We start from the raw sequence: 14,747 nt of genomic DNA on the forward strand, positions 1-14,747 counted from the left end.
AGTCCGTGTGTTACTATGAGGAGACATGTACAGGAGATGCGAATGAATGGATCAAGGTCTCATGTTGGTCACCGTGCCTTGTGCAGAAAAAAACAGTGCTCAATGAAATGGCTTGACTATGCCCACAAGCCGAGAGGTATGGTCCCAGGCCAGAAACCCCTGATTTTAGTATCACGGTCCGTGAACGAAAAAACTTCCTACACACTGTGGTGAAGGTCACTGATTCCTTGCACTATCGTCGATGAACGTGCAACCTTCCAAGCTCCAGTTGAGCGACGATTCCACGTGAGAACTCTCTTTTAGATTTTTCCAGAGTCCTCCTCACCCTCACCCTCGGAACCAGAGGAGCAAGAGTTAGCTGGTACTCCTCGTCCTTGATCAGTGAGAGGCAAAGTACCTTATTCCCGACTTCGTATCCCAAGACTAAGCAAACATCCTCCTCAACTTGTCCTTGTCGTCGTCGCTAAGCTTCTCATCGTCCTTGAGGTAGAGCGAGGCGAATGGATACAGCGCGGTCATCGTTGAGAGGTTAGGTTAGGTTTACTTTGGGAATGTGTTGATGAAATTGGTTTTCAATTTCGTGCTTTGCTAATAGATGTCCTTGTCACTTTCGTCAGCAGGCTGGACAACAGCTTTCCAGTGTCGAAAACTGGACCTGAAGAATGCTCCCCCCCGCCTGCGATTTCTCTCCTCCAAGACTTGCGGTACATGCTCAGCAGAGTCAGGTAAACGTACAGGCAAGGGCAGATATCCCTCTCTGCCAAGGAACTCCAAGCTCTTTACCACGGCCAGTTCCAGCCCCTTATGTGTATCCATCTCCTCCCGACAGGCACCGCTCCCGTGTTTTCCTTTCCGTGGCGTATCTTCGACCTCCAGCATATACTGCAGTGGCCACAGCGGGTGCTCTTCCTTGGTTGCGTTGATGGCCTGACGTACAGCAGCAGTCCACTCTTTTCTGGTGGCAGGTTGAAGTCTGTAGCCCATGTCACTCAGGATGGTCCAGAAACGGCTCCATAGCATCCCATCGGCGGCCTGCGTCACGATTGGCTGTGAATGGAGCGACAGCGCATTTCGAATGATGATCCGCGCCGTGGTTGCGGCATCCGTTAGGGGAATCCATGTGTCGGCCTCATCGGCGTTGTACATGCCAATGCTGATGCTAGCTGCCACGAGCCGCCATATGTAGTCATCGGCATTCGCAACGCCTTCTGCTGGCGTCCCAATCACGCATCCGGGACTTACTACTGAGATGCGCCGAGTGTTCATCCACGAGCTAGACAGAGCCGCCGCCCTTTTGACCACAGCCTCGGCCACAAACTTTGTCTGGCTGTAGCCCAGAGCATCCGAGGTAGACAACTCTTCCACCACATCCTGCTCCTGCTCCTGCTCCTCATCCCCTGTGGCTTCTCGGCCGCCGGTTACGTAGACAAAAGCCATACCGGGCACGGCAATGGCGAGACGGAGCAGCTCCATCGTGGAACTGACATTGACAGCTTCCAAGGCCTGGTAGCTCATCCCCCAATGCACTGTTGCGCCGCAATGAATCACCACATCAACTGTAGCACCGTCGAAAAGCGCTGTCCAACGAGATGAGTCGAGTCCAAGCTGCGGCATTCCGAGGTCGCCTGCCCAGACGCAAAGCTTCGACTGGTGCGACCCGGTCCACCAAAGAGCTTTCACTGCAGCATCAATGGTGCGTCTACTGGCTTCCTCATCCGTCTTGCCGCGCACGAGGGCAATGACCCTAGCCACACGACTGTCCTCGATGAGCTGGCGTAAGATTTGTGTGCCGAGGAAACCGTTGCCGCCCGTCAGAAAGACAGACACCAGCTTATCCGAGTTGTGCTCTCGCTCATCGTCACTTTCGCGCACACTGGAGGACGACTCTGCCTGGAGAGTCGCTGCTTGTTGCTCAGCCACGATCCTGGAGGAATGGCCATCTATCTCGGCAAGGAGGTCAACCGGGGCTATCATAGGTCTGCATAGCGCTTCAGGCTGTTCGACTGACGTAGCGGTAGCCCGTAAATCGCATATCGCTCTAGCCAAACGCCGTATGCTCGTGGTCCTATCCATCAATAGTGGGATACCTACCTTGACTTGGAACTGCTGTTGGATAAAGTACACCAAGGACATCATGTTGATCGAGTCAAGGCTGCATGAATGCAAAAGGGCATCGGGGAAGCTCGCGGTTGTGAGGTCGGCCCGCAAGTCTTCCCGACCTGAATACTGCCCCTTCGCCGAGAAAACCCATTTGGCCAATGCATGGGCTGGCTGTTCAGTCTCCAAAATACATCCATTGCTGTTGCCAGCGAGCGTGGTGTCGCCACTAGTCCCGTTACTTATTCCCGTCTCCCGACCCTCTTGAGCGGCGAGTGCCGCGCCGATTTCACGTAATCGCTTGCGGTCTGTCTTACCGGCAACCGTCAGAGGCAGTGTTCTCATGGTGAAGAAAAGGGTTGGGATCATGTAAGTCGGCAGGGAAAAAGCCATCATATCTCGGACCGAGTCAGGGAGGAGGAACTCTTTGGCTTGCAAAGTACCTTCTGGGTTGCCCTGTGCAGTACTGTCGCCCTTGCTGTCTTCATGAACAAATGCTGCCAGTGCGAGCCCGCCACTCTTGCTATTCAGATTGATGAGTTCCGCGACAACACCGGTCGCTTCTGGAAAGTATTCTCTCAGGCGGTGCTCAACCTCACCAAGCTCTACTCGTTGACCGCGGATCTTCACCTGTGTGTCTTTTCTCCCAACAAAGCTGAGGTTGCCGTCTTCGTTGCTGTACCGAACAAGGTCGCCTGTCCGATAAAGTCGCCCACGGCGACCTGGTGCACCTCCCGGTCCGCCTCGAAGCAACCAAGATGGGTCCTCGATAAAGGCTGTAGCGGTCCTCTTCGGGTCGTCCAGGTAGCCTAAGCCAACGAGCGGTCCTTCAAGTAGCAGCTCGCCTACGCATCCTGTCGGAGTCAAAAGATTATAATTGCTAGGATCTACAATCCAGGTTACTAGCCCGATACCGATCCCTATCCGAGTGGCCTGTTCTGGACACGACGCATTTTTGTTCATCGTACTCGTCGCGGTACATTCGGATGGACCATAGACATTAATAACTCGTCGAACCTTGTCCCACCAAGGTTTAATAGCTTGGACTGGTATAGCTTCACCAGACAGGATTACTGTCTGCACGTCGGGAACATCCTCCGGAAGGAGCAGCTGGGCAACAGAAGGCGTAAGATCAATTACGTTGGCGTGCAAGGAGACGATACTCTGTCTCAAGTTCTCCTTCCGATCCGATTCACTTGGGACACATAAACAGCCGCCCGCAGCAAGTGTTATCAGAGTGGTGTAAATGGATGCATCGAAGCTATACGACGAGAAGTCATATACTCTTGACTTTGGCGTGAAACCAAAGTGTTCCAACTGGTAACGAATGGCCGAGGCGACATTTTGGTGACTTATCACCACCCCTTTCGGCACGCCCGTCGTACCAGACGTAAAAGTCACGTAGAGAATGGCCTGCGGGCTTCTGACGTTTGCGGTCATTGTATTGCGTTCAGCATCGCTGCATTCATCTTTGAAGAATGCAGGACTGACAGCAACCACTTGTGGTGCCAGTCTCGAGCCAAGTGCCTTGCAAGAGCTTGACGAGAGGATCATGCTCGCCTGGATTTGTTTGCATATTGCTTGGAGCCGTTGTCGGGGAAGGGACGGGTCCAACAAAACAAAAGCCTTGCCCAGTTTGATGACACCAAGGATTGCCACCGTTGTCCACATCGACTTCTCGAAGCATAATGGGATGAACATGCCGATACCATCGAAGCTGCTGAGATGAGTGGCGAGCCTGGCTGCCAGCCGGTCTAGTTCGCCGTACGTCAGCTGCCCGTCCCAAGCGCAGGCGGCTATAGCCCCGGGTTGACTCCGTGTCCGCTCCTCGACCAATTCATCAATACAGCACTCAACCGCAGTTGGCACAGCGCCGTTTCTTGCCCATATCTCAGTCAGATCACCTTGCGTGACCAAGCTGACTTCTGTCAACAGCTGATGGGGCTTCGCGTCTTCCAGTTGGTGTAGCACGGCCCCGAGCCGCTCCATCAGCTTCGAAACAGTCCACTGCTCGAGCAACTCGCTGTCAAAGTGAGTTGACACGACAATACTGTGTGCTTCGATCTGCACCTCAATCTCCAAGATATACGTGCCCCCAAACTCCTTTTGGGAGTCTTTCCACCTCCCGACCGAATGCCGCTGCTCGGAGTCCTCTTCCTCTTCCCTTTTCTCCGGCTGGATCACTAGCAAGGTCTGGAACATGCAGGCCCGACGCCCATCAGAATTGATCCGAGCGATACGCTGCAACCCAGCCTGCTCGAAAGGCATCATTTCCATCGATTGCTTCTGCACTTGTTGCAGATATTCCCAAACGGTGGTCTGGCCCTTGGGCAACTTGATACTGATCGGGACTGTTGCGATTGTCGGTGCGATTATGTCGTCGATGCGGTCAACAGGCGCAGTCCTGCCCGACACAACGCAGCCGAACACGACGTCGCTCGAGTCGGTCATGCTGCTGGTTACCAATGCCCATGCGGCTCGGATCATGTTCGACATGGTGACTCCGAGACACTGGGACGTCCATTTCCGCGATCGGGGGATCCGCCGCTCCAGGACACTGTCCGTCACTGGCTGCTCCATGTCGGCGCGGAGAGTCGGAAACATTGAGCTTTCCGAGCAACCGCTCAAGGAACGTCGCCAATATTCCATGACCGCTTCATCGTCTTGTTCTCTGACATATTTGATGAAAGCTTTGAACTGTTGCCGAGGCGGAAGTCCCTCGCCACAATATGCTTGCTCGACCGATTTCAAGATGAGAGGGAGTGACCATCCATCATACAGCGCATGATGGATTGTCCACACCAACCACCTCGGAACTCCGCCGTCATCCTTGACGAGAGCAAACCTGGTCAGTGGCTGGCCAATTTCCATCGGTCGTGTCCTGTCCAAGCGGAGATGCTCGTTCAAGCCAGTGGAGACGTCAACCCATTGGATTGCTTCGTCCAAGACAACCTGCACAAAGCCGAGACGAGCGTGGTGCACAACCCTTGTCCGTAAAATGTCCGTGGCTTGGACTGTCACTTCCCATGCCTTTTGGAGCTTGAAGAGACAGATGTCGGCAGATAATTCCRGCGTGTACTGTAAGATGTAATCCTCGGGTCGTTTGRATGTTAGCGATAAAAGGCCTTCCTGAAGCATTGTGCACGGATAGATGTCTTGAATAGCGCTAGGATGGGAGCTGCATTGCGCTGACACTTCCTCGAGCAGGGACGGAACGTGAACGTCATTGCCCAAGAGGGAAAAGGGTGGAATGGTGTCCAACTCGCAGTCGAGTGACTTTGCTTTACAGCAGCTAGCTAGATGCTGTAGCAATGGGTTGCGGAAAATATCGTCCACCGTCAGGCTGAATCCCATCTTGCCGACGTTACACACAATTTGCATCGCGCTGAGGGAGTCTCCACCGAGCTCAAAGAAATTGTCCTCCAGCCCAATGGCGGCAACCTGGAGATGAAGTACCTGGCTCCATGTTCGTTGCAAAATCAGTTGTGCTTGTGTTGACGGCTGCCTCTTTGTGTCCCTGCATGTCATTTGTCTGTCGACTTTCTCATCACAGAGTCTATGACGATCAATCTTGCCATGTCTGTTCAGTGGCATTTGGTCCAGCACTACGATCACACTGGGAATCATATAGGCGGGCAATTTGTCGCGTAGCTCGGCCAGTATGCGTTCGGCGGCTTTCGCTCTGCTCTGTGGCCCCTGGGAGGAGTCTGAACGGTGAACCACATTGGCGGCATCCTCGACAGAATTTTTACTGACTGGCATATTCGGAATATCGCCCAGCTCGACGACACAATGGCCCCAAATCCCCGGATTTTGGCCTGTATACGTATCTGTTCTTCCGAAAAACTCTACCGGCAGAGCCCTACTGGCAGTTTGTTTGCGGCACGATCAATGGCAGACGCAAGGCTTGCAATGCAAGGAGACTGTCGTTATCTCTTGCTTAGCTTTGCGGACCGTGAGAATGCGACTTGAAATCCTGGCCGTCGTTGGTCTGCGTCATTTCGTAGAATGAAGGTTTGTCAGAACTTTACCACACTGAACCAAAAATAATTCGGCATACGGCGATGGATGTATTTGGCGGTGAAAAGTAAAAGTACGGTAGTAGTGGGGCCATGTCGCCCTCAATAGGTAGTCTTGCAATGTCTAAATGAAGGCTAGTAGAGTCTTGCCTTGGCAAAAGCATGTAGCAAAAGCCATGTCACCCCATAGGTAGCTTGTAATGTCTAAACGAAGATTAGCGGCAAAAGCAAGTACCTTCGCTTAGGTGTCCCTCTACTTGTCAAAATTTCGACCAATCTCGTTGTATACCGACTTCGGCCAAAATGGGATAGTGTCTCGAGTAGATGACGTGGTAGGAGTTCATGACCTCCGAGGTGCATAACCTCATGTCCCCCCCCCCAATAGGAAAGACAGCGGAGGTCTCGACTTGCCTCCAAGACGCGGGTGGAATGAATGTACACGACACTACTCCGGATTTCGGATGGATCTATCTCGACCGCTCCGAAGTTGCATATGTAGCTAAACTACGCCCCGCCGGACCCTAGGAAGTTGCATATGTAGCTAAAATAGTTCTTGGCACGGATGTACATCCACTCGAGTAGATTTATTCGCCCCATCACTACGCGTGTTACAAATATGAGGTGATTCGCCTGACCGGCGATATTGCCAGTCGAGAGGCTTGGGCGATGAATGCACTCGCACCGGACGAATGGGACCTATCTTCTTCGTGAATCCAATAGTTTCACATTTCTAGTTGTACAGCCTGAATCTACTAAACCCATGCTAACGAGAGGCAGATAGGCTCACTAATCTCAGCCGTGTTGACTTCCGCCAGCCGCTTTTCCGTTTTTCTTGTGACCGAAGATGTGACACGGCTCGTCTAACTTCATACTCCTCAATCTCACCCCCTACATCGCGCATGTGGCTTTGAGTAGGTGCGGCGGGCATTTGTAGAGGAAATCGAGCCGGTAAGGCCACAGCACGTAACCCTAGTGCAGCCGCAGGAGACTATTCAAGATGACAGCGCTGCGGTTGTGGTCAGAAGAATTGCGTTAGAGATGAATGGAATAATGAAATGTGTCGGAAGACTTGTAGCTTCCGGTCTCCCTTTTTTTAGATCTATATATCCAGCGTGTGGATGAGTCATGACTGTCATGGTTGAGCATCTGGCACTTACAGCCAAAGGACAGTCCATAGGCAAAGAGCCCACATCACCAACAACAAGAAGTCAATCTATCTTCTGGCACATACCTAGCTGGACAAATGCTCGCCTCAGCTGTAGCTCCATTACAGAGTTATCTGCTCGATCTACGGACTTTGGCACTCGTCAGTCTCGCCCTCGGTATCGCAGTCATCTATACATGGTTCGTGCGTCCTCTACTACATGGGCCGCTATGTCTTGTCCCTGGTCCATGGTATTGCAAGATCTCGAATATCCCCCTGAGCTTCTACGACCTATCTTTCTGCCGGAACGACCAAATCCATAAGTGGCATCAAAAGTACGGCCCAATCGTCTGCATTGCACCCAACCAGGTTTCGATAGCGAGCTTGCAAGGCACCAAGGACACGTACGGAGCGACACAGCGATGGGCCAAGAGCAACTACTTTGATCACTTCAAGGGGTTCAATATGCGGTCTGTGTTTGCGACGAAAGCTTACGAGGAGCACCGCACAAAGCGCAAATATACGTCCACTTTCTATCAGTCCCCCGCCATCTACAAACTACCCGAGATCGAACAGCACGTCAAATCTAACTCCTTGGCTGTTCTGGATCAGATTCGACTGGGCCAGGAGATCGATGTCTACAGCTTGACAAACTGGTACGCGCTCGACAACATTACCTTCTTGGCCCTGGGACCAAACCACGGAACCCAGTCCGTTGGGCAAGCTTGCGTGGAACGTGACATCCTCAGGGATCTGAAATACCAACAATTCTTCGGTCCCTTTCGTTTCAGGTATCCCAACGTCTACCTTTTGCTCTCCAAGTTCCTCGAGGCGCTGAGTTCTCGATTCAGTTATCTCTTGGCGCATGAACGGTTGGAAGCCTGGTGCAGAGAGCGGTTTTTCACAGCGCTAAACGATCCCCTTACGTTCCAATCACATTCCCTCATTCGGCACATTCTGAGGACGGAAGAGCATCACGTAGACAAGATCGAGATCGATCCGCAGTATGTGGCCGCCGAGATCCTCGACAACATCAACGCTGCGGAGGCTACAGTTGCGGTGACTGCCACGTATCTCATATGGAGGCTGACAGAGGCCCCAGCATGGCAGAGGAAGATCCGGACAGAGTTGATTTCGATCCCCAAGCAACAAAACGGGAGCCTTGCCTTTTCTGATGTCGACAGTCAGGCTCCATCATTGGAAGCTTGCTTGCGGGAGGCATACCGCCTCCACCCGGCGTCCAGCGGCCGATCCGAGCGGGTTGTCCCCTCAGGGGGTCACAACTTCTCCGGGGTGTATGTTCATGAAGGTACCATTGTTGCAAACTCTGTCACGGCTCTGCACCACAATAAAGACGTATTTCCAGAGCCCGAGTGCTTCGCTCCGGAGCGATGGCTTGGGGAGGACAAAGAGGCGTGGAAGCTGCGCGACGCCTATCTGATTCCGTTTGGGTACGGTGGAAGGGTTTGCCTGGGAAAGGCGTTGGCTACATTGGAACTGAAGATGCTCATTGCATCTTTGTATCTCGAGTTGGAGAGTTTTGGCACCTTGTCGACGAATCCTGCCTCAATGAAGCAGTGCAGCACCCATGATGCTGTGCCTCGGGCTCTGCAATGCATGGTTCGATTCGAAAGGGCTCAGAACTGACTGAATTGTACTCTGTGGAGCCATCTGTCCTCAGAAGCTCTTGTCTTTTTTTTATTTTATTTTGGCGGCTGGAATTGAGCAGCCAGTCCATCCAGTGTTTCTCAACCACGTTATTATATGCGGGGCGCTCGCTGTCTTTCTCGACCTTACCCCCGCTGAGCTGCTCAATAGAACGTAGCGTGTCCTGCATGGCGAGGCCTGTGGATCCACTGGGACCTAATCTATCCCAATTGCAACCAGACCAGCTTCCGTCTAATCTTGCCGTCTCTAGGTTCACCTGCTTCTCCTCCGCCTCCCACCTCCAACTCTCACGTTTGTACTGCCCATTTGTACCTATACACGACACGGCTTTCGCAATACTTTGCCCTCTTTTCTCAGAGGTTTGATCAATGGATTATCAACGGATGCTCATAGAGAAAGAGGCTCCTGAAGAAGTCGGCATTGTGATCAAGTACAATCTGTCTGAGAGTGCCGTCTCCGACCAGACTCTGGACTCTCTAAACATCAGCATCCAATCGAGCTCCGTCCTCACATACACGGAGCACAAGGGAAGCCACAAGATCCGCTCCATCATTGCCCGTGGTTATGGTGATCCCATCACCGCCGATGATGTCCTCGTCACAGCGGGTGCTTCCATGTCGCTGTTCATCGTCAAAACAGCTCTTCTCGGCCCCGGGGACCACCTCGCCGTCACTCGCCCCAACTACGCGACCAATCTAGCAATACCCCAATCCATCGGCTGCGACATTACCTTCATAGACCTCGACTTTGACTCGCAATTCCGCTTGGATATCGACCGGGTGTCCGCGGCGATCCGTCCTGGTTTCACCAAGCTCATCAGCATATGTTCCCCCAATAACCCGACAGGCACCATGTGTACCGTCGCCGAGCTGCAGTCGCTTGCTGCGCTGGCCAAGAAAAGCGCATGCTACCTCCTCATCGACGAGACCTACGCAGATCTCAACCACGGCGCGGACAAGATGCCTGCGGGAGCTTGCCTCGGCGACCACGTCATCACCGTTTCGTCCATGTCCAAAACCTATGGTGTGCCGGGGCTCCGCGTAGGCTGGCTCACGACGACCAATACCGCCCTCCAAGAGAGATTCCTGGCCGCCAAAGAGCAGATCATGATCAGCGGGAGCGTACTTGACGAGCTCGTCGCCGAGCAGATCCTGTCTCGGCGGGACGAGCTCCTCCCCACCATCATCGCCGATATGCGCCGACGTAAGGATCGTGTCGCCAGCTGGGTGGAGGAACACAGCGACATTGTCGATTGGGTCCGACCGGAGGCGGGCGCCATGTGCTTCATCAAGGTCAAGGCGGAGCCGGCGAGCGGGATGAACACATTCTACAAGCATCTCCTGGAGAAGCACGGGGTGTACATAGGACGTGGCACCTGGTTCGAAAGGGACGATACTTTCTTCAGGATGGGTTACGGATGGCCGACGTGGCAAGAATTAGAGCTGGGATTGGACAAGATTGCAATGGCGCTGAGGGAATGATGATGCATCAATCACGGTGGTGAAAGGCGCTCGTCCTGAGCTGGCTAACAACACTTCAATTGGCTCAGCAGATGGTGGATGACATGGGCAATGATGTCTTATGCAGCTACGAGAAAGTATAGCTTACGGGAAGAGAGGATGCGAAGAGGGAACCAACAGTACACTTGTGCTCGGAGTGTAAGCCAATATGTGCACGGCGGTCGGTTCATTATTTTTTCCCATCGTCCATCACCGGCCAAAATGCCTCCTCCGCAGCGAGGATCTCTCGCCACTTGACCAAGCCGCGCTGCAGCAGCGCCTCCTACACATCTTCCGCCTGCGTCTGTACCGCAGCGTCGATGATGTTGGCCAGTCGCTCGACAAAGTCCACAAAGTCGGGGCTCGACCAGTTGGCCATGAAATGCCGCCGCACCGCCCCGCCATCCTCATCGTCCGCTACTTCCGTGTCGTCGACCTGCTGCGATTTCATCCACGTCCACGCTTCCAGAAACAACTTTTCCGTCCCGTAAAACACCACCGCACTCTCGAGCCACGGCAGCAGATCCCTATCGCCCGCCTGCAGTCCATCGAACAAGGCCTCAAACCGACAAAGACCAGGCATTTTTACCGATGCAGGCACCCGTCCGTGCTCATCCGCCGGCAGGTTCACGTTGATGCCGTACTGCCCGGCCGTCTCGACGATGAAGCGCTCCTCCTGCTGGATGTTGATCAGATCATCAATCGTCCACGCCAGGAGTTTCGACTCGGAGTCCGCTTGCAGCTCGACCAGCACAGCGGGGACCACCTGTGGCAGCGACAGGAAGCTGAGCAGCCGGCCGGCGGCGCGAAGATAGCCGTGGACGTAGAGACGGTCGTTGGCGAGCCATTTTCCGAGCACCTCTTTCGAGAGCGTGCCCTGAGCAGCACGGCGCAAAAACGGCGACTGCGTGGCGCGCTGGAAGAATGCCGGGTCAGAGACCACGAGGGCCTGCGTAAACGACGACATGATTGAAGATGATTGTCTGTGTAAAAAGTTGACGGCACGGGAATTGGGCGTTATTATGAGAGATGGTGCTGTATTGCAAAATGGCTGCGGATTAATGTGCTGTTCGGCTACGGCTTCTTCAACTCTACAGACCTTATGAGACTCAAAGACTTGCCTGCCGATCACGGAAAGGATAAGAGGCGTGAGACGCCCCCGCAGACAAGCTGCAGCTAACAGCTCAACAGATGTAGGGTTTCGATGTGAGGAGTGGTGTAACGTGAGATTGAGGTTCAGCCTGTAGAGCATTCCGCATTAAACAACTCGCTATGGATGGGTCTAGCCTCTCGCTAGCGCAAGTCGGGTGACTATCCGATGGACACTACTCCCCAGACTACCACACACTCTATAGGACTTGAAGCCGATTTAAAGCTGAGTCGTTTAAGGTTTAGCCTTACCCGCTCATCCAACTTTATACTAAGCACTTGCCGAGAGAAGAAAGCGCAAGATTTCCTCTTTGAGACTAAAAGCTTGGCGCTTATTAGCAGGTTGTCTTATACATGTCACTTCCGTCGGGGGTCTGTAGTTGTCGCCCACATCGGAGATGTTCATGTTACCATGTCACTTCCGTCGGAGTTCCATGTCCCCGCCCTCGGCGATACCTATTTTTCCGGAAGGATTCCGTCTCCTGTTTGTTCGTAGCTGTGCTGTCTACTTGAAAGTCAGAGCGTCCGCCCTCCTTTCGATGGATCTACGGTATGCGTAAAGACCGTCAAGATGCGCGTTCTCGGGATCAATTCAGTCTATCATGAGTCGGCCGCGGCATTGCTCGTCGACGGACAAATCGTTGCAGCAGCCGAAGAGGAACGTTTCTCCCGCGTCAAACACGCCAAACCGGCGAGAGTTGACAATGCTGACGAACTGCCTCTCGAAAGCATTCGGTATTGTCTTGAATACGCCGCCGTTCGGCCCGAGGACATTGATGCGATTGCCTATTCCTTCGACCCCGATCTACGGGCCCGAGAGTTCAGCATAGATGACCAAAGCGAGGCCGGGGATTTTGGGACGGAAGCAGGCGAGAAGACTTTCCTGTCCCATCTTCGTTCAGTCCCCGACGCATTGTTGGCTGCTCACTTCGGCCGAGCCGAACAGCGGTTGACCTTCATTCCGCATCATCTMTCTCACGCCGCCTCCACTTTCTACCCATCGCGGGTCGAAGACGCCGCCATCCTCGTCGCGGATGGCATTGGAGAGGCTTCTTGCACGTTGCTCGCGCGGGGCGACAAGAATGGCATCACCATCTTGCGGGAGATTCCATTCCCCCATTCCATCGGCTTCATCTGGGAGAAAATCAGCAAGTACCTCGGATTCTCCGAATATGACGCCTGCAAAGTGATGGGTCTTGCGGCCTATGGCGACGCGGCAAAGTTCAAGGATGCCTTTTCACACCTCATGCGGGTTGATGAGAGCGTCAACGGATACGCCGTCGACAAGACGACAGCCAACTTCCGCTTGCCTGATTTTGACGGCATTGAGACTCTGTTTGGGCCCGCCCGCAAGCCAGATGCACCGCTTGAGAGCCATCACTACGATGTGGCCGCCGCTCTTCAAGTCGCCACCGACGAGGCTCTTCTCGCCCTTGCAAGGGAACTCCGCCAGCTGGTTGATTCCGACAACTTGTGCCTTGCGGGCGGCGTTGCACTGAACTGTGTGAGCAACATGGTCCTCAAAGAAGCCGGAATCTTCTCCAACATCTTCATTCCGTCGGCTCCCCATGACGCAGGCACGGCCATGGGTGCCGCACTTGAACTGAATCAGCGCCTAGGTGGTCCGGCAAATCGCGCCTCTGACACACCCTACCTCGGCCCAGCGTATGACGACGCCTCCATCGTCGCAGCATTCGCGGCCGCTGGGCTGTCGCCGGAGCTGTCCAGCTCGCCGGCCCTCGAGGCTGCCCAGATGATTGCGGCAGGCAAGATTGTGGCATGGTTCCAGGGCCGAATGGAGTTTGGCCCCCGAGCTCTGGGCAACCGCTCGTTGCTGGCCGATCCGCGAAGCACTTTGACACGCGAAATGCTCAACGTCAAAGTGAAGCATCGCGAAACGTTCCGTCCTTTCGCGCCCAGCGTTCTGGCCGAGTCGGCGGGGGAGTGGTTTGAGCTTGGCCACCCCTCTCCGAGCTACGACTTTATGCTCTTCGCTTGCCAAGCCGCCGCCGGCCGCGGAGAACAAGTACCCGCCGTTTTACATGAAGACGGAACGGCGCGTGTCCAGTTGGTTCATCGGGAGGCCAATCCCGCATTYCACGAACTCATTTCTCATTTCGCAGACTTGACGGGGGTCCCGATGGTGCTTAACACGTCCTTTAATGACAGTGAGCCGATTGTCTGCACCCCGACCGACGCTATTGCCACATTCAGGAAGACGCGCATCGATGCCCTCTTCATAGGTAGCAGATTTGTCACTCGCGAAAGTAAAGATTGATAGAGGTTGATATCTAAGAGACAATCAGCTTTGACCCTGGCACACCTTCGACTCTAGGTAGTCTTGGCAAGGGGAAGGGCTTGGCATGGCTAGTTGACTGTGTTGAGTGACGCTGGGTATACTAGGATTTGATACCACGATGTTGGAGACATTGTTGCTTAGCACTCGTCCCGATATCATGTCGTCCTAAACTGTCTGTTGTRACACGTTGAAAGTTTACTCCATTTCGCGCTGCAGAGTGAAGAGCCTCAGAGACTGGGCTGACCTAGAACAGGACGATCAACCTGTCCAGTCGTGCACTCTGCTCAGATGACGGTCAAGCTATAACGTTGGGCGGTAGGGCTCCGCCCCCGCCCTGACTGCTCACCCCATGCGGTATTCCGCCCGAAAGTCTTGGGACTCACCTTGCGGTTACTATGCGGTCTCCCTACGGACCTCCGGCGGATTCCTTCTCTAACGTCCCTTCTCCCTAACCGAACCGGACGAGGAACGAGTGTTCCCCAAAGGGGAGGATAAGAAGGGAGGAAGGAAGGTGGAAGGAGGACAGGAATAATCACCCTAACTGTCCGACTCTACCCTGACTCTACACATTCACATTACACGAGGAGTGTTAACAATGCTCACACGGCGACCCAATGGCTGAGCCGAGGTGAATGTTTTCAGGAGGTCGACGATCTTCCTTGGGCCCCTTCATATTGCAAGGTATGTAAGCTGGGTATCTACCGTGACTCCCCGGCCCCCGGCAATATCACCCCGGAGCTCTCGCAGCAGAAATTGTCAGTATCTCCACTCCTGCCTGTTGTTGTCTGCTATAARGTCGTAGATAGTTTCCGCCTCTTCTCGGCGTGTGTGGAACACTGCAATACAACAACTTCCTACACAGCTTCATTACC

General features: G+C 53.9%; 5 protein-coding genes across 5 annotated transcripts; 3 read left to right on the forward strand and 2 right to left on the reverse strand.

The window, feature by feature from the left end:
- Positions 1 to 588: 588 nt before the first annotated feature.
- RCC_12189 (uncharacterized protein) lies at positions 589 to 5,859 on the reverse strand (the record flags this gene model as incomplete). The annotated part of the gene is made up of 1 exon (XM_023771997.1): positions 589 to 5,859. The coding sequence occupies one exon, from the start codon at positions 5,857 to 5,859 to the stop codon at positions 589 to 591; it is 5,271 nt and encodes a 1,756-aa protein (XP_023627765.1).
- A 1,500-nt stretch (positions 5,860 to 7,359) lies between these two features.
- On the forward strand, positions 7,360 to 8,907 carry RCC_06737 (related to benzoate 4-monooxygenase cytochrome P450; the record flags this gene model as incomplete). The annotated part of the gene is made up of 1 exon (XM_023771998.1): positions 7,360 to 8,907. The coding sequence occupies one exon, from the start codon at positions 7,360 to 7,362 to the stop codon at positions 8,905 to 8,907; it is 1,548 nt and encodes a 515-aa protein (XP_023627766.1).
- A 404-nt stretch (positions 8,908 to 9,311) lies between these two features.
- On the forward strand, positions 9,312 to 10,409 carry RCC_06738 (related to aspartate/tyrosine/aromatic aminotransferase; the record flags this gene model as incomplete). The annotated part of the gene is made up of 1 exon (XM_023771999.1): positions 9,312 to 10,409. One exon carries the CDS (start codon positions 9,312 to 9,314, stop codon positions 10,407 to 10,409), a length of 1,098 nt encoding a protein of 365 aa, XP_023627767.1.
- Positions 10,410 to 10,710: 301 nt separating this feature from the next.
- RCC_06739 (uncharacterized protein) lies at positions 10,711 to 11,394 on the reverse strand (the record flags this gene model as incomplete). Its single annotated transcript, XM_023772000.1, has 1 exon — positions 10,711 to 11,394. The coding sequence occupies one exon, from the start codon at positions 11,392 to 11,394 to the stop codon at positions 10,711 to 10,713; it is 684 nt and encodes a 227-aa protein (XP_023627768.1).
- A 753-nt stretch (positions 11,395 to 12,147) lies between these two features.
- On the forward strand, positions 12,148 to 13,854 carry RCC_06740 (uncharacterized protein; the record flags this gene model as incomplete). The annotated part of the gene is made up of 1 exon (XM_023772001.1): positions 12,148 to 13,854. One exon carries the CDS (start codon positions 12,148 to 12,150, stop codon positions 13,852 to 13,854), a length of 1,707 nt encoding a protein of 568 aa, XP_023627769.1.
- Positions 13,855 to 14,747: the final 893 nt, after the last annotated feature.

This window comes from Ramularia collo-cygni (genome assembly GCF_900074925.1).
Source record: "Ramularia collo-cygni strain URUG2 genome assembly, contig: RCC_scaffold10, whole genome shotgun sequence".
Classification (NCBI taxonomy): domain Eukaryota; kingdom Fungi; phylum Ascomycota; class Dothideomycetes; order Mycosphaerellales; family Mycosphaerellaceae; genus Ramularia; species Ramularia collo-cygni.